Source organism: Dipodomys spectabilis, unplaced genomic scaffold (assembly GCF_019054845.1).
Source record: "Dipodomys spectabilis isolate Male_0828 unplaced genomic scaffold, ASM1905484v1 ptg000067l, whole genome shotgun sequence".
In the NCBI taxonomy this organism is placed as follows: domain Eukaryota; kingdom Metazoa; phylum Chordata; class Mammalia; order Rodentia; family Heteromyidae; genus Dipodomys; species Dipodomys spectabilis.
In genome coordinates this window covers 1,824,244-1,849,408 of record NW_024870744.1, presented here as the reverse complement: position 1 = coordinate 1,849,408, position 25,165 = coordinate 1,824,244, and the positions used below count along the sequence as shown (strand labels likewise).

The 25,165-nt window shown below is 46.9% G+C and overlaps 1 protein-coding gene across 2 annotated transcripts in view; it reads right to left on the bottom strand.

Annotated features, from left to right (window-relative positions):
• Stxbp1 (syntaxin binding protein 1) overlaps positions 1-2,059 on the bottom strand; it is a 74,392-nt gene extending 72,333 nt beyond the window's left edge. Inside the window, exon 1 of one of the 2 annotated variants that reach the window (XM_042681197.1) lies at positions 1,865-2,059. In XM_042681197.1, the coding sequence (XP_042537131.1) occupies positions 1,865-1,901 (37 nt within the window). In that variant the 5' untranslated portion in view covers positions 1,902-2,059. The remainder of the gene's footprint in view (positions 1-1,864) is intronic. The other variant, XM_042681198.1, reaches the window with a different exon arrangement.
• Positions 2,060-25,165: the final 23,106 nt, after the last annotated feature.

Below are 25,165 nucleotides of genomic sequence, written 5' to 3'. Positions count from 1 at the left end.
AGCTGTAAGGAAATGGACACTAGCTTTTTAAACTTTAATTAACACTGGTTTTAGCAAGTCATTTAACTGTTCCAACTCTCCATTTCTTTCCTTTCGAGGGGAGGGGGCAGGGGAAAGGAGGTTGTTGACTTTAGAAATCCCTATGGATCCTTCTAGCCTTAAACATTTCTCCTCAGAAAACAGCTCAAGTACCAGAACCTTTACTGCATGGGTTTTTATCATGGGTGTTACAGTAAACATTTTTAAAAATGTTCACTTGGGGTTCCATTCTTACAGCCATTTTCTTCAGATGGAATAGGTCAGATAAGATAACACAGCAAGATTCCCCAGTAGGAATTATTTCCCATTTACCAATGAAAAGAACAAGGAGGGGGAAAAATCCACTTCTGTTATGATGTTCAAAAACAACACTACACAGTCAAAAGCATAAAAGCATTCCATACCAGGAAGGGGGAAGGGGTGGCTATAATAGGAAAGGATCACCGCAAAGGAAGCTCTACACAAATATCCACCATTTTCATTCTTTTTTTTCCCTTTTTTTTACCCTCTCCTGGAGAGAAAAGGCCAGTTTTTATTTTCTCTTAATCTCCGAAGAGGTAGCAAAAGCCACAGCAATCCCCGTGCATTGTTTTTGTTATAAAATACTGAAGCTGTGCTATTTTTGTTTGTTACACAGATCACCCATCTTATTTTCTTCTGAGAAGGCTGGTTTCCATATATTACCCACCAGCAGCCCTCACGGAGAGCAGACACTCACCACTACCACCTTTTTTAATTTTTTAAATCCAAGCCCGTAAACAACCATTTCCTCTTTGCTGCAGCCGTCTGTGCTGCCTGTCTGGTTTTAGCCAAGCCAGGGGCTGAGCCCTGCAGACTGCGGTGATGGGCAGGGCCAGCTTTCCGCATCTCCCCAGTGACAGAAGAGGGTTCGCGACCCTGATAAGACCCCGCCCTCAAAGCCAAGCCCCAGGAAGGAGAGGAGGAGAGAGCCGCCTGGCTTCCACCCAGAGCTTTAGGAAAACAGGCAAACAGGCGTCTCCACCCCAGATCGGGCAGGAGTGGCCCCGGGCTGCACTGCGCGCGCCCAGCCGCTCCCAGGTGGGTACCCGCGGATGGGGACCGCGGCTTGGCTCCAGGGAGTAGCGCGGAGGGGGTGGGGGGAACGGGGGGGGGGAGAGGGGAGGGGAGGAGAAAGAAGGAAAAGGGAGGAGAGAGGAGGGAGGATGCAGGCCGGGATTTCGCTCATCACGATTCACAAGGGAGGGTGGGAAATGGGGAACTGTTGGCGACCGAAAAAGGAGAGGGATCGAGGGGGGCTCGGGGAATAAAGAAGGCAAGGGAGGAGAGAGGGGAAGCGGGAAGGGGAAGCGCTGGGGTGATGCCGCAGAAAAGGGAACTGGTAGGCTGGGGGCGGGGGTAGCAGGGCAGGGTGGCAGAGGAGAGACTGGGGTCTGCGGAGACGGGATGAGGTGACCGGGGACTCGGAGAGATGCAGCGGCGAAGGTGAGCGCGGGGGGAGGGAAGAAGGAACGAGGGGTGTCGATGAAGACACGGGGAGCAGGGGAGGGCGGGGAGGAGGGAGAGATGGAGGGATGGAGGGAGTGACGGAGGTGGAGGGCAGGGATGGAGCAGGCCTGCGGAATGGGGGGAGGGGAGGCGGGGGGAGGGGAGGCGGCGGGCTGGGCGGCCGGACCCGGGAGGCCCAGTGGGACTTCCCTCAGGGAGGGCGGCGGCACCGGATAACGGAGCCCTGCGAGCTCGGAACCCCGGGCCTGACGGAGGCCCGGGCACTGACGCCCAGGTACCCGGCTTTCCCGGGGGCAGCCGCAGACCCCGCCTGCGGGCAGGACCTGCCTCTACTTACTCTCTCCGACCACGGCTTTGAGGCCAATGGGGGCCATGGCGCTGGGTGAGTCTCTGGGCTCCGACTTTCCTCTGGCGATGCTCGCGGACACTACCACCACCTCCTCCCCAGACCCGCGCGCTCTGCTGGCTGCAGCCCGCCGCCCCGCAGCCGCGCTCCGGATCGACTGACGCGCGGACTCGGCTCGGGGGCGCGGCGCCGGCCAGAGAGAGGCTGTGGAGCCAGCGGCGCACGAGGGGCGGGCCGTAGGGGGCGGGGATTAGCCCAGCCGTCAGCGTCACCCGCGCCTCTCCACCAATCAAATCGCGGCCCGGATGCTCAGCTCCGCCCTCTGGGATGCGGCTGGGCGTGAGGCGGCCCCTGGGCTGGTGCGGGAGTCGCGCCCTCCCCCTCACCTCACGCGCCGAGCGCGTGCACGCGAGTGAGTTCTCCCGGGTAGCCGCGCGCGCGCGCGCATCCAGAGCACAGGGTCCTAAAGTCCTATTTACCACCTCTGCACCAGGATCTCTGGCAGCAGGAATCTTCGGGAAACCCCTCTACAGTGCTGTCTTTCCTGCTTCTTGGAACTGTCCATATTTCCCTGCCATAGAAGGATTTCTTTAAGAATTAATAGAACCACTCTTCGACACAACGCAATGTGAGGTACCTCTGTACCATCTCTATCTTTCTGGATGTCTAGATCCATAGATCCACCATTTGCTGAGCTATTAGTATGTATCAAGCACCTTAGACGCATCATCTCACTAAAACCTCACAATAAATCAAGTATTGATTTTAATCTGCATTCCCAGATTGTCTTTTAAAAATCTGAGGCTCAAGCTGGGAATGTGACTTAGCGATGGAGTGTTGAAGCATGAAGCACGAAGCCTCAATACCACATAAACAGAAAAAGCCCAAAGTAGCACTGTGGCTCAAATGGTTGAGTGCCAGCCTTGAGCAGAAAGAAGCTCAAGGACAGTGCCCAGGCCCCGAGTTCAAGCCCCAGGACTGGCAAAAAAAAAAAAAAAAAATCTGAGGCTCAGATGTTGGAAAAAGTATAAAACTTACTGCCAGACGGTACATCAATCATTCATTAACAAATATTTATTGTTCTCCCATGACTATGTGTAATCTGCTGTTCTGGGCACTTGCAGCTACAACCATGCACAAGATAGGATACCATCCTTGTCTAGAGTTCAGAAGTTCTTAATAGGAATATGGTATAGAAACAACTCTGTTGCGCTCTACCACTTGAGCCACAGCGCCACTTCTGGTTTTCTGGTGGTTTATTGGAGATAGGAGTCTCTCGGTCTTTCCTGCCCGGGCTGGCTTTGAACCGCGATCCTCAGATCTCAGCCTCCTGAGTAGCTAGGATTACAGGCGTGAGCCACCAGCGCCGGGCTTAGAAACAACTCTGAACTTAGCATCTCCTTCCTAGATACTACGTTCACTAAAATGGTCCTATGAGGGTTCTCACTGGACTTTTTAATTTCTTTGTGCAAGTAATGGGGCTTGAGCTCAGTGCCTGCAGTACACACTGTACCTTAGCTTCTTTGTTCAAGGTTGGCACTCTACCACTTGAGCTACATCTCCATTTCTAAATTTTTAGTGGTTAATTGAAGATAAGAGTATCATGTATTTTCCTTCCCTGCTGACTTTGAATTTCAATCTTCTGATCTCAGCCTCCTGAGAAACTAGGATTATAGGCATGAGCAACTAGTACTTGGCTTCACTGGGCTTTCATTGTTAATGGTGAATACTGTTTTTGAAATAAGGAACAAGAGTTGGGAATGTATCCTGATGGTAAGAGGCACTTGCCCAGTACATGAAAAGCCTCATGCTTGAATCTTGGCAAAATAAATGAGCAAACAAAGAACAGAACAAGCTTACTTCTGCTTCCAAAAAAAAAACAAGTTGAGCTAATAAAAAGAACAGGCAAGCTAGTAGTAGTAAAAATCAGTTAACACTCATTAAAGATTTGAACCAGGCCAGGTGCTACTGGCTAACGCCTGTAATCCTAGCTACTCAGGAGGCTGAGACATGAGGATCAGGGTTTAAAGCTAGCCCTGGCAGGAAAGCTTGTGAGATTCTTTTTTTTTTGGGGGGGGGTCCGGTTGTGGGGCCTGAACTCTGGGCCTGGGCACTGTCCCTCAGCTCTTCAGCTCAAGGCTAGCACTCTACCACTTGAGCCACAACGCCACTTCCGGCTTTTTTCTTTTTGCTTATGTGGTGCTGAGGAAGCAAACCCAGGGCCTCAGGCATGCAAGGCAAGCGCTCTACCACTGAGCCACCTTCCCAGCCCCATCTTGTGAGATTCTTATAGCCAATTAGCCACCAGAACATCAGAAGTGGAGTTGTGAGCTGTGGCTCAAAGTGGTAGAGCACAAGTGCATAGGTAATAAGTGATCAAGGAATGATCCAATTCTAGAATCTGAATTCTGAGCCATTATTATATACTGAACAAGAAGAGAAAAGCTGAAGCCTAAGGAGGACTTTTCTGAATTCATGGAGGCAATGTTGGTCAGCTGTAGACAAGAAACCACATGTCCTAGCTCAAGTCACAAGCTCTAAGCCAAAGTTATCATCTTCTCACTTTTACCCAAATCTACCTCAAAAGAACCTTTGAATGACTTCATAGAGAGAAGGTAATAATGTATCATTCCTTTACATTTTGGTCCACAGAACATATGACAGCTTTTGGGCATATTTGGAGGAGAAGATGGTTTGTATTGATGAAGGGACCCAGGATGCACTTGGGAGGCTACAGGTTTCTTCCTTAGCCAGCTGGTATGTGTCAGCAGAGATACCACAATTTCTGCATCTACTGTGAAAATATAAACTAGGATCTGGAAAGTCATTTAATGGCCAAGGAGTAGGAATGGTAAGGGCTCCTCTTGCCATTCATCCTGTCAATGGGTCAATGAGGATTTACTGAGTGCCATGAAAGTTCAGTTTTGCCCTCAGGAAGCTGTGTTCTAGCCAGACACCAGTGGCTCATGCCTGTAATCCTAGCTACTCAGGAGGCTGAGATCTGAGGATCATGGTTCAAAGCCAGCCCAGGCAGGAAAGTTGGTGAGACTCTTATCTCCAATAAAACACCAGAAAACTGGAAGTGGCACTGTGGCTCAAGCGGTACAGCACCCACCTTGAGCTGAAGAGCTGAGGTACAACACTCAGGCCCAGAGTTCAAGCCCCACAACAAGAAAAAAAAAAGCCATGTTCTGGTGCTAGTGACTCCCATTTGTAATTCTTGTTACTCAAGAGGCTGAAATCTGAGGCTCACTGACAAAGCCAACCTGGGCAGAAAAGTTTGTAAGTCTCTTATTACCAATTAGCTACCAAAAAGCTGAAAATGGACCTATAGCTCAAATGGTAGAAGCCCAGCCTTGAGAAAAATAGCCAAGCCAGAATACATGGCCCTGAGTTCAACCCCAGTATTAGCACTAAAAACAAACAAACAAAAAAAAAACAGCTCAACAAGTAAAATAAAGAAAGATGTAGCAGCTTCTTAATTTCTGCTGAGGGAAGGACAAAAAAAGAATTACTTCCTGTAGGTGTGGACCAGAGATGTGTGCTAAGGCTGTCCCAAAAATCAGAACTGATTATTCAAAGAACAAGCAGGGTGACAGACTGTGGACTCACCCAAGATTCCCTGACTGTGGGGTGTCAATCTGGAATCGCTCTAAATGTGTAATTCAAGACCTTGTTCTTGACATCTCTGAGTCTTGATTTCTCCACCTGTAAAAGGGCATTAAACCATGCAGATAAGGTGGCTCTGAAGAGTCAGAAAAATGGCCATCATGAAAGGGTACCCTATGATCTCTATCCCTTATGTTGTCTTAGTTTGCCTAGAGCTCTTAGAAATTTCCACTCAATTCTCAGCGTGGCACTATTATTTTCCCACCTCAGGGAAATCAAGCCACTGGCATAAGGCCATACTGCTCTAAGAGCAGACCCAGGACACAACTTCCACTAACTTCCTGGAAGACCATTCCAGAGGCCAGGGCATAACCCCAAGACTCTGAATGAAGGATAGATTTGGCAATAGGAACACATTGTTTGGAGCACATGGAGATAGAACCTGAGTATTAGGGCCCAGAAAGGTTCACCGTGCACTGCACTGACCCAACACCAGCTCCTACAGATCCCTGCACAGCTGCAGTTGCAGGATGCAAAGACTTGGTCCTCCTCCAGGGCCAAACGCCCAGCAGGTGCACCTGCAGGTGCGCATGCGCGGCCTGCAGCCTCTGCAGAGCCGGCTGGGTGAAGGGCAGGCAGCAAGGATGAGAAGAGTCCTGTGATCTACGCACGGGTCATGAGATAGCAGACACAGATGAACCAAAGGATGCCGAGAAGACACTCATACTGATGGCAAATTAAGAGAGAGGCGCTCAGAGGAATAGGGAGTTAGAAAACAAAGGAGCAAGAAATAGCAATGGAGTGGATTGGAGAAAGAAAAAACCAGGAGCAGTTGGTTGCTTAAACTGGACCTATTGAGAGCATCCATCATGGGGATTCCTAGGCTTGGGCTTGGCAAGCACTCCTGGAGATCCTTCTACTTTGAGGCTCCATGATCAGGTGCACTCCCACTCCCTTCCCCTGGATGTAGGGACACCAGTTCCCCCTGTGCTGTTTTAGGAGCAGTTTAAAAAAGGATTCAGCAAGGTAATATTTGTAAGGGGCCTTTATCCAATACTGGCTGCTTGGTATGGATCTAGTGAATGTTATCTATTAATACCATTGCTTTTTAAAAGATGATATAATGTGAGGCATCAGTGGCTCATGCCTGTAATCTGAACTACCCAGGAGGCTGAGCTCTGAGCATTGTGGTTAGAAGCCAGTCAGGGAAGCAAAGTTCATGAGGCTCTTATCTCTATTTTACCACCAAAATAAAAGACTAGAGGTAGAGCTGGGGCTCAGATGTTAGAGCATTAGCCGTGAGCTAAAAAAACTCAGGGACAGCACCCAGGATCTGAGTTCAAGCCCCAGGATGGGCACCCCTCCAAAAAAATAAATAAATAAAATAAAAGCATAGGTCAAGTGGTTTTTTTTGTTTTTGTTTTGTTGTGTTTTTTGGTCAGTCGTGGGGCCTGAACTCTGGGTCTGGGCGCTGTCCCTCAGCTCTTCAGCTCAAGGCTAGTGCTCTACCACTTGAGCCACAGCACCACTTTCAGCTTTTTCTGTTTATATGGTGCTGAGGAATCAAATCAGGGCCTCATGCATGTAAGGCAAGCACTCTACCACTGAGCCACCTTCCCAGCCCATAGGCCAGGTTCTTGAGTTGAAACAACTGCAGAGGCCAGGCAAATGCAAGTGATACCACAGATGTGACCCACTGCAGAGTACATGCCTTGCCCAGGGCAGCAAGTCCTTACTCAAAGCCAGGCAGTAATTTCTATGAATGATCAAGAGTCTAGATTATAGAAATTATGAGACATTTCCCCATGTTAAATGCTGTAATGGATTCGTTTATTTTTATTTTTAAGAAGATGTTGTCTAGGCGCCATGTCTCATTCTTGTAATCCAGCCTTGATCAGGAGGATCAAGATTCCAGGCCAGCCAAAGCATAAAGTTATGGAATCCCATCCCAACCAATAAAAAAAAGCTGGTTGGGATTGGTGGTTCATGCCTGTAATCCTAGCTACTCAGAAGGTTAAGATCTGAGAATTATAGTTTGAAGTCAGCCTAGGAAGGAAACTTCATGACATTTACCTCCAATTAACCACAAGAAAGACCAGAAATAGAGCTGTGGTTCAAGTGATAGAGAGTGCTAGCCTTGAGCAAAGCAGCTCAGGGACAGAGCTCAGGTGCTAAGTTCAAGTACCAGGACCTACATTAAAAAAAAAAAAAAAAAAAGCTGGACACTGTGGTACATGCCTATCACCCAACTTTAAAAGATGCCTAAATAGGAGAGCATGGTTCAGATTGGTCTAGGGCATAAAGGCAAGTCCCTTGAGATATATATCAAGTCCCAGTGGCTCACAACTCTAATCTTAGCTACTCAGGAGGCTGAGATCAGAGGATTGGGTCACATTTGAAGCCAAGCCTGATAGAAAAGCTTGCAACACTCATCTCAATTAACCAGCAAAATGCTGAACCGGAGGAATGACTCAAGGAGTAGAATGCCAGTTTTGAGCAAGCAAGCCAAATGAGAATTTGAGGACCTGAGTTCAAGCCATGGCATTAACATACATAAAATAAAGTTTAAAGTCAAGCCAGGCACTGGTGCCTCACCCCTATAATTCTAGCTACTCAGGAGGCTGTGGTCTGACAAATGAGGTTAGAAGCCAGCCTGGGCAAAAAAGCCCAAGAGACTTTTTTTTTTTTTTTTTGTCAGTCATGGGGCCTGAACTCTAGGCCTGGGCGCTGTCCCTCAGCTCTTCAGCTCAAGGCTAGCACTTTACCATTTGAGTCACAGTGCCACTTCCAGCTTTTCCTGTTTATGTGGTGCTGAGGAATCGAACCCAGGGCCTCATGCATGCAAGGCAAGCACTCTACCACTGAGCCACCTTCCCAACCCCCAAGAGACTCTTATCTTCTATTATTTCCAATTAATCAGCAAAAAGCTAGAAGTAAAGGTGTGCCTCAGTGGTATAGCCCTAGCCTTGAGTGGAAAAAGCTAAAGGAGAAGGCAAAGCCCTGAGTTCAAACCCCAGAGTTCAAGCCCCATTACTGGTGGGTGCATGTGCACACACACACACACACACACACAAAACTTGGATCTTCCTTGCTCAGTGGGTGTCAGGGTGGTTCATACTTTGCACTGCTTATGCTCTCTCCAGGGTGTCCCAAGCATCCTTATTACACGTCCCCCACCCACTCCCCGCCCCAGCACCAGAGCCCTAAAAAGCTCACTAGAGCCTGAGGTAAGCAGGAGTACCCTTCCCCCACCCCCATTACACATAGGCTGTCTTTCTACCCACTCCCCAAAGCTTCCTGCCTGTTCTCCATGCCCCCTTCCCTCCCTCCTACCCACCTCCTTTGTCTACTGTCTTCCCACTTCTGCCTTTCTACTCACCCCCTCCCAGATAGCAGCTCCCTTACCCCTCACCCCACAGAGCTTTCTCTGCCATCCCTTCTCATTTACAGATTCACAGACAGAGCTCTGGGACCCAGCATTCTGGCTCTGGCTCTGCCTTGTTGCTGTCCTTGGCCAGGTCTTTATATCTTCTAAACATCAGTGTCCCCATTGACCCGCATGTGAGCTGGATCCTTGTCCTGCATACTAGCCAGGATGCCCAGCTCTTCCCCAATCAAGAAGTAGGCAGACAAAGGAGCTTGTGCTTGATTTCTGGCATCCCTCAGGCTGTAGATTTCTGATGTGACCATCACTTATTCCCCTGTGCAGAGACCTCTGTCTCCCTCTTCCCAAGGCCTTCTTTCCCTTTCCAGCTGTGACAGAAGTCCCCCAGGAACATATTATAGCCATGCCCTGCACACATGGGGGAACTGTTGGAGCAGATGTTTAACAAAAATAGCATTTACTGCATTGACTGGATCCCCAACAGTCTGAAGACATCTGTTTGTCACATCCCACCCTAGGGCCTAAAAATGCCTCCAGTGACAATAGCACAGCCACCCCGGAGGTGTTTTGGCACATTTGTAAGCTGTTCTGTGCCCTGATTCACTGGAAGGCTACAAACACAGCTTGTGCCCATCCGCCTCCCATCTTCCTGTTGTGGCCATGGAGAAGTGGGAGAAGGGCATTGCATGAGGCATTCTGGGTTACAGCCTCTTTCCCTCTGTGTTTCCTTCCTCCATTTGCATTATGCTGATAGATGAATTATGTTGGATTTGAACTCAGGGCTTGCTAAGCAGGCACTCTACCACTTGAGCCACACCTTCAGGCCTATTTATTTATTTTTTAATTTATTTTTCAAGACAAGTTCTGGTCCTGTAGCCCAGGCTGAACTCAGTCATCCTGGCTCAGCTTCCTCACTTCTGGGAGTACAGGCAAGTACCACCAAGTCTAGCCTGCATTCTTTTGAAAACACAACTCTGAAGATGAAATCCTGTCACCCCTATTGGTGGGCCAGTTTTTATTGTAAAGATACTGCTTTACATAAGGTTACATTTACATAAGGACATTTCCTACTGAGCATTTTTACCCGCTCCTTTGTTTTTTACCTACCATATCTTCCCTCTCCACCTGGTGGGCCAGTTTTGACTGAGTTTTCCTAGATTACTACATCTATCTCCAGTCCTAAGTTACAGTTACATAAGGACATTTCCTACTGAGCATTGTTACCCCCTCCTTTGTTTTTTACCTACCATATCTTCCCTCTCCACCTGGTGGGCCAGTTTTGACTGAGTTTTCCTAGATTACTACATCTATCTCCAGTCCTAATTTTTTTAATTTATTTTATTTTTTTGCCAGTCCTGGGGCTTGAACTCTGGGCCTGGTCACTATCCCTGAGCTTCTTTTGCTCAAGGCTAGTGCTTTACCACTTGAGCCATAGCACCATTTCCTGCTTTTTCTTACTTGTTTTTTTTTTTTTTTTTTTTTTTTTTCGGTCGTGGGGCTTGAACTCTGGGCCTGGGCGCTGTCCCTCAGCTCTTCAGCTCAAGGCGAGCGCTCTACCACTTGAGCTACAGCGCCACTTCCGGTTTTCTGGTGGTTTATTGGAGATAATTGGAGATAGGAGTCTCACGGTCTCTCCTGCCCGGGCTGGCTTTGAACCGCGATCCTCAGATCTCAGCCTCCTGAGTAGCTAGGATTACAGGCGTGAGCCACCAGCGCCCGGCTTATTTGTTTGTTTTTTGTCAGTTGTGGGGCCTGAACTCTGGGTCTGGGCACTGTCCCTCAGCTCTTCAGCTCAAGGCTAGTGCTCTATCGCTTGAGCCACAGCACCACTTCTGGCTTTTTCTGCTTATATGGTACTTAGGAATTGAACCCAGGGCCTCATGTATGCAAGGCAAGCACTCTACTACGAGCCACCTTCCCAGCCTATTTCCTGCTTTTTCTAAGTAGGTGATTGGAGATAAGAGTCTTATGGACTTTCCTGCCCAGACTGGCTTCAAACCTCTATCCTCAGATCTCAGTCTCCTAAGTAGTTGGGATTATAGGTGTAAGCCACCAGCGCCTAGATCCATTCCTAATTTCTGTGTTTCCTCCTCTCACTGCAGCAGGGAAAGTCTAGAATAATGCAGTTAGACTACTTGGGAATGCTGTGGTGTGTGTGTAGTGTGTGTGTGTGTGTGTGTGTATGTGTGTGTGTGTGTGTGTGTGTGTGTGTGTGTGTGTGAGATTCCCCACTCCCACCAAAATATTACTCAGGAAGGTTGGGTCCCTTCTGTGTATTTTTCTTCATTTGTCATTATACAAGTAATAAAAAATGTAAATCCATAGCCAGGCACTACTGGGTGCCTCAGTCTCAGGAGACTAAGATCTGAGAATCTTGGTTCGAAGCCAGCCTGGGCAGGAAAGTCCATGAGACTCTTACCTCTAGTTAACTATTAAAAACCTGGAAGTGGAGGGGCTGGGAAGGTGGCTCAGTGGTAGAGCACTTGCCTTGCATGCATGAGGCCCTGGGTTCGATTCCTCAGCCCCACATAAGAGAAAAAGCCGAAAGTGGCGCTGTGGCTCAAGTGGTAGAGTGCTAGCCTTGAGCTGAAGAGCTGAGGGACAGCGCCCAGGCCCAGAGTTCAGGCCCCATGACCGGACCCAAAAAAAAAAAAAACAAACAAACCTGGAAGTGGAGCTGTAGCTCAAGTGGTAGAGCCCTAGGCTTGAGTGAAAAGCTCAGGTATTGCATCCAAGTTCTGAGAGGGGTGGGGGGGAGGGAGGGAGGAAGGAAGGTGAGGATATTGGGGACAACTGAGAACTCAGGGTTGGAATATCCCAGCTAGAAAGAAAGCTGAGGTCCTGGCCAAAGGAGGGGGGTCTTTCTGAGATTATAAACAGATCTTGTTTACTCCTACAGCTTCTCCCAGGGATTCGGTGGAGACATTTCCAGAAGCAGGCTGACCACACCACCTTCCGGTGGCAGGAGGAACAGCAGCAGTCCAAGGGCACCAGAGCTACCATGATGAGTTTCAGTATGATTCAGGGGAGGGGGGTGGTCACCCTGGTCTGGGTTAAATCTCCCATACTTTGAGGTATTGAACTCAGAGCTAAGCTCAAGCTCTGTCACTGAGCTATACCCTGAGCTCTTGGGTTATATTTGTGATATTTGGTCATTATGGAGTGGTTTTTTTCCTCCCCCCTCCCCCCCCCCCCCCGCCCCCTGCACTCACACATACCAATACCAGGGCTTGAACTCAAATAATAAAATTTAATTTAAAAAACAAGATTCAGATAGCCACCAGTGCCTGGCTTAACTTCAATTTTTAGAAAATATTACACTAAGTAATCTTAGTATATGGGAAGCTAAAGCAAGAACATTGTAAGTCTGAGGCTAGCTATTGAGCTGGGCTAAATAGCAATGTCTCAAAAAACCCTTGTGCCAGAGCTGGGTGCCAGTGACTTATGCCATAACCCTAGCTAACCAGGAGGCTAAGATCTAAGGATCACAGTTCAAAGCCAGCACAGGGAGGAAAGGCCATGAGCCTCCTCTCCAATTAACCAGCAAAACCCCAGAAGTTTCCAGGCACTGATAGCTCTTGCCTGTAATCCTAGCTACTAGGAGGCTGAGATCTGAGGATTGCAGTTCAAAACCTGCCTGGGCAGGAAAGTCTGTAAGACTCATCTCCAGTTAACCACCAGAAAACCGCTGTGGCTCAAAGTGGTAGAGCACTAGCCCTGAGCAAAAGAGCTCAGGGACAGTGCCCAGGCCCCCAGTTCAAGCCCCATACTGACAACAACAACAACAACAACAGAAAGCCAAATGTGGAGCTATGGCTCAAATGGTGGAGTGCCAGCCTGGAGTATAAAAGCTAACGAAGAGTGCTCATTCTTGTTTCAAGCCCTAGTACCAATACACACACACACACACACACACACACACACACACACACACACACCACATGCCAATCACACAGTCCTGCTATGTAGCACAGGCTGGTATGGAACTTTCTCCATCTCCCTATCTCAGCCTCCTCAAGAAGTGGGATTGCAGGCATGCCCTACTTTGTGGAGAGTTTCAATCACCAAGGAAAGGACTGCATCTCGGATCATGGAGGAAAAGACCTGATGGGCTTTATCCCACTTAGTTTCCATGTGTAGTGCTGCCTCCTCCACATTTGAACCAGCAGTGGGCATTGTATAAACATTATCTTATGCAGTCCACAGCCCCCTGTGAGAGACTAACCACATTTATCTCCATGTACAAATGGTCCAGCAATTACTCACAGCCCCACAGCTGGTAAATGGCAGCGCTGAGATCCCTACCCAGGTCTGCCTGACTCAAAGCTCACTCTGATAAGCTTTAGGCCATATTTATTCATTCACTAAATGTTTTTGTATACTTATGGTATGCCAAGACCTGTTCTAGGTGCTAAAGAAAGAAAGCAATAAAGAAAGTAGTTTAAAATGTCTTCCCAAAAATAAAATAACATGTCTTCCCAAGTAACTAAACAAAATCATTTCAGATAGCAAAAACTACTATGGAAAAACCCAGTCTGCCTGGGAGGTGGAGATATGAAGATTGAAATTTGAGGTCAGTCTGGGCAAAAATATGAGACTCTTAGCTAAAACCAAACTGCAAGTGAAAAAATTGAGGGGTGTAGTTTAAATGGGTAGAGGACCCCCAAGTTCAATCCCTAGTACTGAAAAAGAAAAAAATAGGTGGGGCACAGGTAGCTCATGCCTGTCATCCTAGCTACTCAGGAAGCTGAGTTCAAAGACAGCCCAGGCAGAAAAGCATGAAATGCTTATCTCCAGTTAACCAGCAAAAAAGAAAAGCTGGAAGTGGAGCTGAGGTTCAAGTGGTAGAGCACTAGCCTTGACCAAGAAAACAACAACACCCTCAGATAGACTTACCTAAATGGTTAGTAAGTCTCTGAGGCATGTAAGATTATGTGGGCACTGGTGGCTCATGCCTATATTCTAGCTACTCAGGAAGCTAAGAACTGAAGATTGAGGTTTGAAACCAGCTTGGGCAGACAAATCCATGAGGCTCTTATCTCTCATTAACCAATAGGCAGAAGTGAAAGTATGGTTCAAATAGTAGAGCACTAGCCTTGAGCAGAAATGCTAAACAAGAGTATGAGACTCACCCACAGGTGGCTGAGATCTGAGGATCATGGTTCAAAGCCAGCATTGGCAGGAAAGTCCCTGAGACTTTTGTCTCTAATTAATCACAGAAAAAGCTAGAAGTGGCACTGAGGTTCAAGTGGTAAAGTGCTAGCCTTGAGCAACAGGAGCTCAAACCCCAGGACCGGAGAAAAATAAAAACAAAAAATAATATTGTGAAACACTGAGTTCAGAACAAGTGTACACACACACACACACACACACACACACACACACACACACACACACACACACAATTATCTTCATTTTTTAGTATAAAGACTAGAGCAATGAGCCATACAAACTGCAGACAAGCCAGCCAGGAGGCAGTGTCAATGATAGGAAGAACTAGCATGGGGGAATCCCAGGATGAGATAGCAGTGATGGGGAACACAGGTGTGCCTTGTGAGGAAGAAGGAAGACCTGAGCGTGGGCCCACTTTAAACAGCTGGGTGGCTGCTGGTGTTGGGGTCTGAAATGGTGGCACAGAGCTCTGGACTACTGTCCTGTCTGTCCCTTTCACCCTAGAGTAGAACTCCCTCCCCGGCTGTGTCTCAGCCACCACCAGGGGGCAACAGGCTCCTTCTTGATGCAAGGATGTGGCTGACCAAATGTATATCGAAATGGCGTAGAGCAGAGCCCAGCAAGCCCAGGGAGTAGGTAGCAGGGTTCTGTGGGCATTGGTGGAACTTGGTATCCAGGAGGTCTCTGAGCTACAAGACTGTGCCACTAACCAAAGAACCTTATAGGAAAGGAAATCCTAGAATACAGAACCAAGCTTAGGAAAGAGTCAGGCTTCTTAAGGTGGCATCATATTATTATTATTATTATTACTGTATGCAAGTCCTGGGGCTTGAACTCAGGGCCTAGGCACTGTCTCTGAACTTTTTTGCTCAAGGCTAGTGCTCTACCACTTAAGTCAGAGCTTCACTTTTGGCTTTTTGTTGATTACTTAGAAAAAAATGTCTCATGGACTTTCTTACCCAGGAGGCTTTGAAGCATGATCCTCAGCTCTCAGCCTTTTGAGTGGGCAAATAAATCTGTTATCTCCAACTAGCTAGCAAAAATCCAGAAGTGGTTCCAGTGATAGAGTGTCATCCTTGAGCATAAAGGCTCAGAGTGCAGGGCCCTGAGGTCAAGCCCCAGCACACACACACACACACACACACACACACACACACACACACACACACACACACACACAGAGTAAATGCTATGTATGTACAATTATATTTATTTATTATATACAAAAAGAATAAACTAATAAATTATTGGTAGCTAATGACAGGGAATCACATTAGAGTAACAAGGTAAAAAAAAACAACAACAACTTTGTATTAGTCTTATACTTCTGTTAGGTATATTATATTAAGCTTGCTTTACTTTTTTGTTTGTTAGTTTGTTTCAGGACTTTAACTCAGGGCCTGGGGGCTGTCACTGAGCCTCTTTGTGCTCAAGGCTAGTGCCCTACCACTTGATCCAGAGTGTTACTTCCAGTTTTTGAGTGATTAATTGGAGATCAGAATCTCACAGGCACTTTTCTGTTTGGGATGACTTCAAACTGTGATCCTCAGATCTCAGTTTGAGTAGCTCGGGTTACAGGCATGAGCCACTGGCTCCCAGATTACTTTTTTTTTGAAACATATTCTCACTACGTTGCCCAAGCTGGTCTTGAACTCCTGGGTTCAAGCAATCTTCCCACTTCTCCCTCTTGGGTAGCTGGGACTACAGGTGTGAACTACCATACCTGTCGAGCATGCTTACATTTCCAATAAAGACAACAATTAAATGAAAGATAAAGTACAATAAACACATATGAAAGAATGCTGAACATAAGGAATCATTAGTCACAAAGGAAATGAAAAACAAAGCCACCCAGAGATTCCATCACTAGCCACCAGAAAAGCTAGATTGAAAAGATCTGACAATTTCAAACGTTGAGAAGAATGTGGAGTAACTGGAATGCTCATACATTGTTTGTAGTGTTATAAAATGACACAGGCATTTGGAAAAAACGTCTGACATTTCTAGTAATAAAAACACTTCCTCTTCTGTTTACCCAAAACAAATGTAAATGTGTCCTTACAACTACTTATACACAAATGTTCTTAGTATTATTATTTATAATAGGCCAAAACTTGAGGCAACTCCAATGTCCATCAACAGGAGAATGGATAAAAAGTTTGTGGTATGTCCAGGCAGTGGAGTACTACTTAGAAATCAAAGGGCAACAACTTAAATTCATCTTAAAAATAGTATTGTGCAAGCTGGGCACTGGTGGCTTATGCTTATAATCCTAGCTACTCAAGAGGCTGAGATCTGAAGATCATGGTTCAAAGCCTGCCCAAGCAGGAAAGTTCATGAGACTTATCTCCAATTAGTCACCAAAAAGCCAGAAAAGAGCTATGGCTCAAGTGGTAGAATACTAGTCCTCAGCAAAAAAGGTCATAGACTATGCCTAGGCCCTGAATTCTGGCCATACTGGCACACACACACAAAAAAAAAGAATGAAAGAGAGAGAAAGAAAGAAAGAAAAACAAAGAAAGAAAGAAAGAAAACAAAAAAGAAACAGTATTGCAAAAAGAAGGCAGACAGAAGATCTATTGCATTATTGTTTAGTTTCACTCATGTGAAGTTCTCAGACAAGCAACATTGGCTTGTTGACCTTTCTGGAATCATGAAACTGTGTCTTCATGTAGCTGATGGTTACACATGCTATATACAGATAAAAATTCATCATGCTTTGAACAAATGTTCAGAGCTGCTTTACGGTAATGACCCAAAATAAGATACAACCCACATGTCCGTCCATAGGTAAACGGACAAACCATGAGACATAGATATTGATGAATTTCGAAGCAGTGATCCACAGAGTAATATGGCGTGAGATCACTTATATAAATTCTAGAAAAAAGCCAGATCAGTGGGTTCTTATTGATTCTTGGAAAGAAAAAGATGTGGCAAGAGGCAGGAAGAACTGGGTGCTGGTGTTTCAGACCTGTAATCTGTTACTTAGGAGGCTGGAATCTGAAGGATCATAGTTGGAGGGCAGCCCAACAGAAATGTCCTCAAGATTCCATTTCCAAAATAACCAGCAAAAATTAGACCTAGAGGTGTAGCTTAAGTGATTGAACACTAGCAAACAAGATGAGCAAGTGCAAGGCCCTAAATTAAAGTCCTAGTACTGCCAAAAAAAAACAGGAAAAGCAAGAGGAAAGTTGATGACAGTGTTGATCATTTTGATTACAGGGGTGTTTCTTTCTTTCTTTCTTTCTTTCTTTCTTTCTTTCTTTCTTTCTTTCTTTCTTTCTTTCTTTCTTTCTTTCTTTCTTTTTGTCAGTTGTGGAGCTTGAACTCGGCCTGGGCGCTGTCCCTCAGCTCTTCAGCTCAAGGCTAGCGCTCTACCACTTGAGCCACAGTACCACTTCCAGTTTTCTGGTGGTTTATTGGAGATAAGAGTCTCACGGTGTTTCCTGCCTGGGCTGGCTTTGAACCACAATCCACAGATCTCAGCCTCCTGAGTAGCTAGGATTACAGGCGTGAGCCACTGGTGCCTGGCCTGTGGGTATATTTCTATGGATGTATACATATGCCCCAATTTATCAAGTTCTATACTTTATTGTAATTATTAGTGGTAGCAGTAGTAGTGCTGAGGTTTACAATCAGCCTCACACTTTCCAGGTCACATCCTCAGCCCCAACTTTTTGTTGTTGTTGGTCATGTTGTTGTTGAACTCTGGGCTGGGGCGCTATCCCTAAGCTCTTCAGCTCAACGTGAGCAGTCTACCGCTTAAGCCACAGAGCTACTTCCGGTTTTCTAGTGGTTTATTACAGGTGTGAGCCACCCGGCCCCAGACCCAATTTTTGTACACTTTAAATTTATGTACTTTTTCAAATCATCAATTATATTTTCATGAAACTTCCAAAATACGTTTTAAAAACTCACTGAGAAGTCAGGTGCTGGTGGCTCACTCCTGGAATCCTAGCTACTCAGGAGGCTGAGATCTGAGGATGTTGATCAGAAGCCAGCCCAGGCAGGAAAGTCCATGAGACTCTTATCCCAATTAACCACCAAAAAGCCAGAAGTGGAGCTGTGGCTCAAGTGGTAGAATACCAGTCTTGAGTGAAAAAGCTAAGGGTCAGCACCCCAGTCCTGACACAAAACAAAACCAAACCCTCCCTGAGATAATGCATTCATTATACATAAATTCATATCCCCCAACAAAAGAAGGAACCATACAGCGTACCTGACCTTGTTTCCCAGATTGGCCTGTCTTGCCTTGCCTAGACCCAGAGGGATCCCTCTCCCTAGTTTGAAGCAGCCCTGGGAGGATTTCCACAAATCAGGATCAGCAGCACAGCTGTGCACCTGCGACTCTGAAGGCCCAGCTCGTGTACCATCTCCTCCCTGGCAAAGCCATCCTGTGTCATGACTCTCCCAGCTGGCAGCTCCTAGTGTCCTGGGCCCAAGCCACTATCATCAGGTTTTGAATCCAGTGGGGCAGGGGCATGGCTCAGAGGCAGAATGCTTGTCTGGGGTTGACCTCCAGCACCGCCAAACAACAAGATGGAAACCAGAATTAGAGTCCAATGTAGAGCTGCCTGTATCTACTTTACATGACAACAATATCCCTAAGAGCAGCTAGCTACACACTGAGTGTGCCAAGCCTTGGGCCAGGTGCGGTTCTGGGATGATTTCATCCTTTTCCTACAAGTGTGATAGCAATATTGGTTCCAATTACCTGGATGGTAGCGGTCTACCTGAAGCCTCTCAACCACAAGAAGGATGAAGAGCATGTGTTCCCCCAACACACACAACCTGCTCACCTCCCAAGGACGGCAAGACACACTCTGGGATGTACAGAGAGGGAAAGTTTTTTGTCTTTGGGACTCTCTGAAGGTTCAGAAAGAACTTGGAAGAGCCAAGGGGGTGGGTGGGGCGGGGCTGGTTACTTTCAAGGATGAGATTCTAACCTTGAAGTTTTCCAAGGCAAGATGTACTTGGGCCAGATGCTGATGGCTCAGGCTTGTCATCCTAACTACTCAGCTAGCTGAAATCTGAGGACTGCAGTTTGAAGCCTGACTTGCAAGGAAAGTCCACGAAACTCTTATCTCCAATTAACCACCTGAAAACTGGAAGTGGAGGTATGGCTCAAGTGGTGGAGCACCAGCCTTCAGTGAAAAAAGCCAAGTGAAAGCTTAAGGCCTTGAGTTAACATACTAGTATTGGTACTTGCACACACACACACACACACACACACACACACACGCACACACGCATGCCAAAAAAAAAAAAGGCATACTTGGGAGAAGATAGGCAACTCAGGCCCGTGTGGGTGGAGTAGAGAGAATCTTGATTAACAGGCTTACACACCTGCACCTGAGTCTGCCACACCTGGCACCTGCATGGTTTGGCCAGTGGCTCATGGTAGAGCCCTTCACATTTCTGTGTGCCAGTTTTCCCCATCTCTCAAATGCACCAAGCTTTGTCCAACAGTGGGAGCTGAGGTGTTCTGAGTGATGGGGAACCGTTTACAACACTCCTCACTCTCATTTTCCCCAGCTTTAGTTTCCTCACCTGGCCAGGTGCTAGTGGATCACGCTTGTAATCCTAGCTACTCAGGAGGCAGAGATCAAAGCCAGCCCAAGTAGGAAAGTGAGAGATTCTTATTTCCAATTAACCAGAAACAAAAGCTAGAAATAGAGCTGTGGCTCAAGTGGTAGATACCAGCCTTAAGCAAAAAAAAAAACTAAGGGACAGTGCCAAACTACTGAGTTAAAGCCCCAGTACCAACACACACACACACACACACACACACACACACACACACACACACACACACACACACACACACACACACACACAGAGTTTCTCATTTCCTCATCTGAAAAAGGGGCTGAAATGACAGCCTAGCCCTTGTGGGGGTGAAGATAACTTGTTCAAAGACTTTATTGGTGCCTAGCACAAAGGAGCTGCTTGGTGTCGTATCACTACCAGAGTAAGGTGGCTGGAACTCCTCTGACTCCTGTATCTGGTGGCATGGCTGGGATGTGACACTGTGTCTTCAAATCACAGAGAACCTCAGGGAGAATTTTACAAGATTACAGTCAGTATGGTCCTTTCTGTAGTGTAACTGGGCAGGACAAGGATCTCATTCGGCGGGTAGGGAAAGGACTGTTCCTGGAAAGGACTCCCCCCCTCAGCAGACTGCTTAGCATCCTTTCTCATCAGATATTATACTCCAATTTTCTTCCTCTTCCACACAAATACCAGACACTAGCAACAATTAAAACACCTTCAAAAGCAGGGTATAGTTGCTTACATCTGTAATGCGGGCACTGGGGAGGCTGAGGCAGTAAGATCAGGATTTTGAGGAAGCCTGGGCTACGGAGTCTGTCAAAAGGAACAAATGAACACACCAACAAATAAAAAAGCAACTTCCAAGTACATTTTCTTTTTTTTTTCTTTTCTTTGTCAGTTGTGGGGCCTAAACTCTGGGCCTGGGGGCTGTCTCTCAGCTCTTCAGCTCAAGGCTAGTGTTCTACCACTTGAGCCACAGTACCACTTCTGGCTTTTTCTGCTTATGTGGTGCTGAGGAATTGAACCCAGGGCCTCATGTATGCAAGGCAAGCACTCTACCACTGAGCCATCTTCCCAGCCCCCAAAGTACATTTTTAAATGAACTTTTTGTTTGTTTAATAGGTAGGTGATGGAGTTTAATATGAGGGCCTCGTGATTTTGCTTGGCTTTTGAGCTCAAGGCTAGTACTCTGCCATTTAAGCCACGGCTCTACATCTGGCTCTTTTGGTAGTTAATTGAAGAATCTCATGGACTTCTCTGTCTGGTCTGGCTTTCAACCTCGATCTTCAGATCTCAGCCTCCCAAGTAGTTAGGATTTCATATGTGAACCACTGATCCAGACCTCCAAATGCTTGTAAGGAGGGGATACAACCCAAGCCTTCTCCGCCAAGGCTCCAGGCTCACTGTCATGTTGGAGTGGGTGATGGGGGCCAAATGAGCTGGTATTGTGCTTGCCAAGCCAGCTGGGGCTCTGGCATGAGATTGTTCTGGATTTTTGTCACAGATGTTCCCAATGATACAGCAGTACCACATAGGGCAGGGCACCCCAGGGCCCACCAGCTCCCAGCTTCCTGTTCAGATCCCTCGCCAGACCTCAACACTGCGGCCAGTATCCACCCAAAGCTTCACTCTGGGCTTTCTCCATCCCATCTCTCTCCTCTCCCACCCTCCCCTTGGCCTATTCTCTGTAACTTCCCCTGAAATACATCTGTCTGCCATACTGTGGCCAACCAGATGGCGGGGACCAAATCACATCCTTCCTGGCACCCTTGGCACTCAGGAATCTTTTTGGAGTTCTGGGCTCCCCTTATTCTCTTGAGAAGGGCCAGGGGAGGGAAATGAACAGACCTAAAGGAGAGAGGAGGAAGACTGACTGGAGAGGAGCAGCCCCGCCCAGCTTCACCGCAAGCTTAGTCACGGAGGGGCTGGGCAGGCGCTGCTGCAGAGCCATACTGGAAGTCTCTGAGTCACAGGCTGGTGAGGGACAGCTGCGGCCCAGCAGGAAACCAAGGCTAAGGGGAAAGAGGTGGGGCAGTAAGGGGATGGGGGGTTGGTTGGGCCCATAAATCTCTTCCCTTGCCTGCCCTGAGGAACTGGGAGAGAAACAGTCCAACTCCACACAGCAGCGCTCAATGTTCCAGGTCTTGCTGGGAGTAAGGCTTGTGCTACCAACCAAATTGATTGATAAAAAGGCTGCGTGTGTGTGTGTGTGTGTGTGTGTGTGTGTGCGCGCGCGCGCACGAGCTGGTACTGGGGCTTGATCTCAGGGTTTGGGCACTGTCCTTACTCTTTTCACTTAGGTCTGGCTTTCACTTCTGGCTTTTTGCTGGTTTATTAGATATGAGTCTCAAGGACTTTCATGCCTGAGCTGGCTTTGAACTACAATCATCAGATCTCAGCTTCCTGAATAGCTAGTATTGCAGGCATAAGCCACCAGCTCCTGGTTTCTTTTCTTTTCTTTTCTTTTTTTTTGGTCAGGTCATGGACCTGAACTCTGGGCCTGGGCACTGTCCCTCAGCTCTTCAGCTCAAGGCTAGCGCTCTACCACTTGAGCCACAGCGCCACTTCTGGTTTTTTCTTTTTCTGCTTATGTGGTGCTGAGGAATCGAACCCAGGGCCTCAGGCATGCAAGGCAAGCGCTCTACTACTGAGCCACCTACCCAGCCCCATCTCCTGGTTTCTTTTTTTTTTTTCTTCATCCTTCTTTTCTTCTTTCCTTTTCCTTCCTTCCTTCCTCCCTCCCTACCTCCCTCTCTTCCTTCCTTCTTTCCTCCTTCCCTCCCTCCCTCCCTCTCTCTCTTTCTTCCTTCCTTCCTTCTTTGCTTGCTTGCTTGCTTCCTTCCTTCTTTTCTTCTCTCCTTCCTTTGTGTGATGGCATGAATGAAAGCCAGGGCCTTGCATGCTGTGCAGGCACTATATTATGGAGCTACATCCTCACCAGCATTGATAAGCATAGTGATAAGGGACATATGACAGGCACATGGGATTATCACCATGCACCAAAGAATCTGAACGAGGATGTAGCCCAGCAATTACACTTCTAGAACTTTATACTCAGAATAATAATTATGAAAATGTCCACTTATAGGAGAATAGTAGGTGTTTTTTAATTAGCTCCCTCCCACCCTCATTCTGAAGATCAAACCCTGGGCCCCAGAAAGCAATCTACCATAGAGTTGTACTCCTAGAGAAGCATAGTTTAATGAAGCCATGCCCTAGCCATTATAGATTAGTAAATGAAGCTGGGGGTGATAGGGCCTACCTGTAATCTCACCACTAGGGAAACTGAGGCAGGAGTATTTATAGTTTGAACCAAGTCTGGGCAACATGACAAATTTCAGTCCAGTCTGAGCTACACAGTGAGACCCTGTGCCAGAAAAAAATCACTGGTGGATCATGCCTGTAATCCTAAATACTTAGGAGACTGAGATCTGAGGATTGAGGTTTGAAGCCAGCTTGGGCAGGCAAATTCAAAGGACTCATGTCCAGTGTACCCACAAAAAGCTGGAAGTGGAGGTATGGCTGAAGTGGTATTGCTCTAGCTTTAAGCAAAAAAAAATAATAATAATAATCCAAATGAGAGTATGAGGCTCTGAGTTCAAGCCCCAGTACCAGCACACATGCACACACACATGTACGCATGCACACAAGTACACACACACACACACACACACACACACACACACACACATTAACAGGCACTGGTAATTGATGCCTGTAATTCTAGTCACGTGGGAGGCAGATCTTGGGAAGATCACTTTGAGGCCACCCTATGAAAAATGTTCACCAGTCCTCCATCTCAATCAGTAGTTGGGCATGATGGCACACATCTGTCATCCAAGCTTGATGGGAAGGATAAATAGAATGACTGATGTCCAGGCTGGGCTTGGGGAAAAAAAGTAAGGCCCTATTTCAAACAATAACTAGAACAAGAAAGGGCTGAGGACATGGTGCTAGAGCACCTGCCTAGCAAGTATAAAGCTCTGAGTTCAAATCCCAGTACCACCAAGAAAAAGATCATAAAAGAACATTCATTGACATAGAAAGGTGTTCTTATATTACTGACACACAGAAATGAGTGAATAAGGAGTGAGTACACAGAGAACACTGCCGTGTGCTTGAGAAATAAAGGAGTGCATCCATCAGGCTGGGTGTGGGAGGATGGTGGTGTGTGTGCACAACAGCTCTAAGGCAGACAGCATGTGGGGTGTCTTCCTCCTCCTTCTTTTGATTCTGAGAATGGAACCCAGGGCCTTATGCTTACTGAGTATACACTCTAACACTGAGCTGAACCTCGTGGCAGTCCTACTTTATTTCTTACTTGCTGTGAGACTTCAGACAAGCATTTACCCTCATGGAGCCACACATTTCTGTCTCAGAAGACACATGTTTCCAAAGGACCATCTCAACCTGGTGGTGGTGAAGGTTCAATGAGGTAGAGGCTATGAAGTCTGGAGCTGAACACGACTTGAGCTATAATTGAGTGGCAGCTTTGGTTATCTTTGTCTTTGTCTGAGATGGGTCTCATTATAGACCTCCATCCTCCTATTATCCTTTCTTTCCTCAAAGATAAGATGACACATGTGCTTTACCATACTCAACTATTGATGGAGATGGGTCTTATGATCTTTTTGTTCTAACTCAAGCTAGTCTGAATTCTTTTTTGTTGTTGTTGTTGTTGATTGTGGGGCTTGAACTAAGGACATGGTCGCTGTCCCTGAGCTTTTTTTGCTCAAGGCTAGTGCTTTACCACTTTGAGCCACAGTGCCACTTCCAGTTTTCTGGTAGTTAGTTAGAAATAAGAGTCTTACAGACTTAACTGCCCAGGCTGCCTTTGAACCGAGATCTTTAGATCTCAGCCTCCCTGAATAGCTAGGATTACAGGTGTGAGCCACTGGCTCCTGGCTAGACTGAATTCTTGATCTTGCCTCTACCTCTTGGGTGCTGGGATTACTGGCATGCCCCACTATGTCTGGTTTGACTTTGGTTTATCTTTATCATTTTGTTGTCATTCTTGTTCCTGGTTTATTTGCTGGCACTTCCACTGCCAACTTGCCTCACTTTGGTGTTACTGGGTCCAAACACAACCCAGGAAGGTAGTGAGTCCCATTCCTGGAGGTATTACAGCAGACTCTGCCAGCAGAGTTGCTATAGAAGCTATAGATATATAGGGGAATAACTGTGCACAGGTCTGTGGAAAAACCTAAGCCCCAGTGTCCCAGAGTCCCCTCCAGTGCCCATGATACAGGTCTGAGCTTTGTTGGTACCTACTGAAGGAAGCCCCATGACATCATGCCATTTTGGATGAGGTCCCTAGAGAGGAAGATCTACTTCAACAGATCATACACATAAAATAATCTAGTATGAGGATTTTTTTTATTCTTTTTTTTAATTTTTATTTTTTTGTGAACACACTGTACAGAGGGGTTACAATTACATGGGCAGGTTAATGCGTACATTTCTTATCAAGCATTGCAGCCTCCTCCTTTGTTTACCCTTCACATCCCTTCCCAGCCTCCCCCAACCCCCTCCAATCCCCCCCCCCGCCTTCCCTTCCCCCCCCCCCCCCG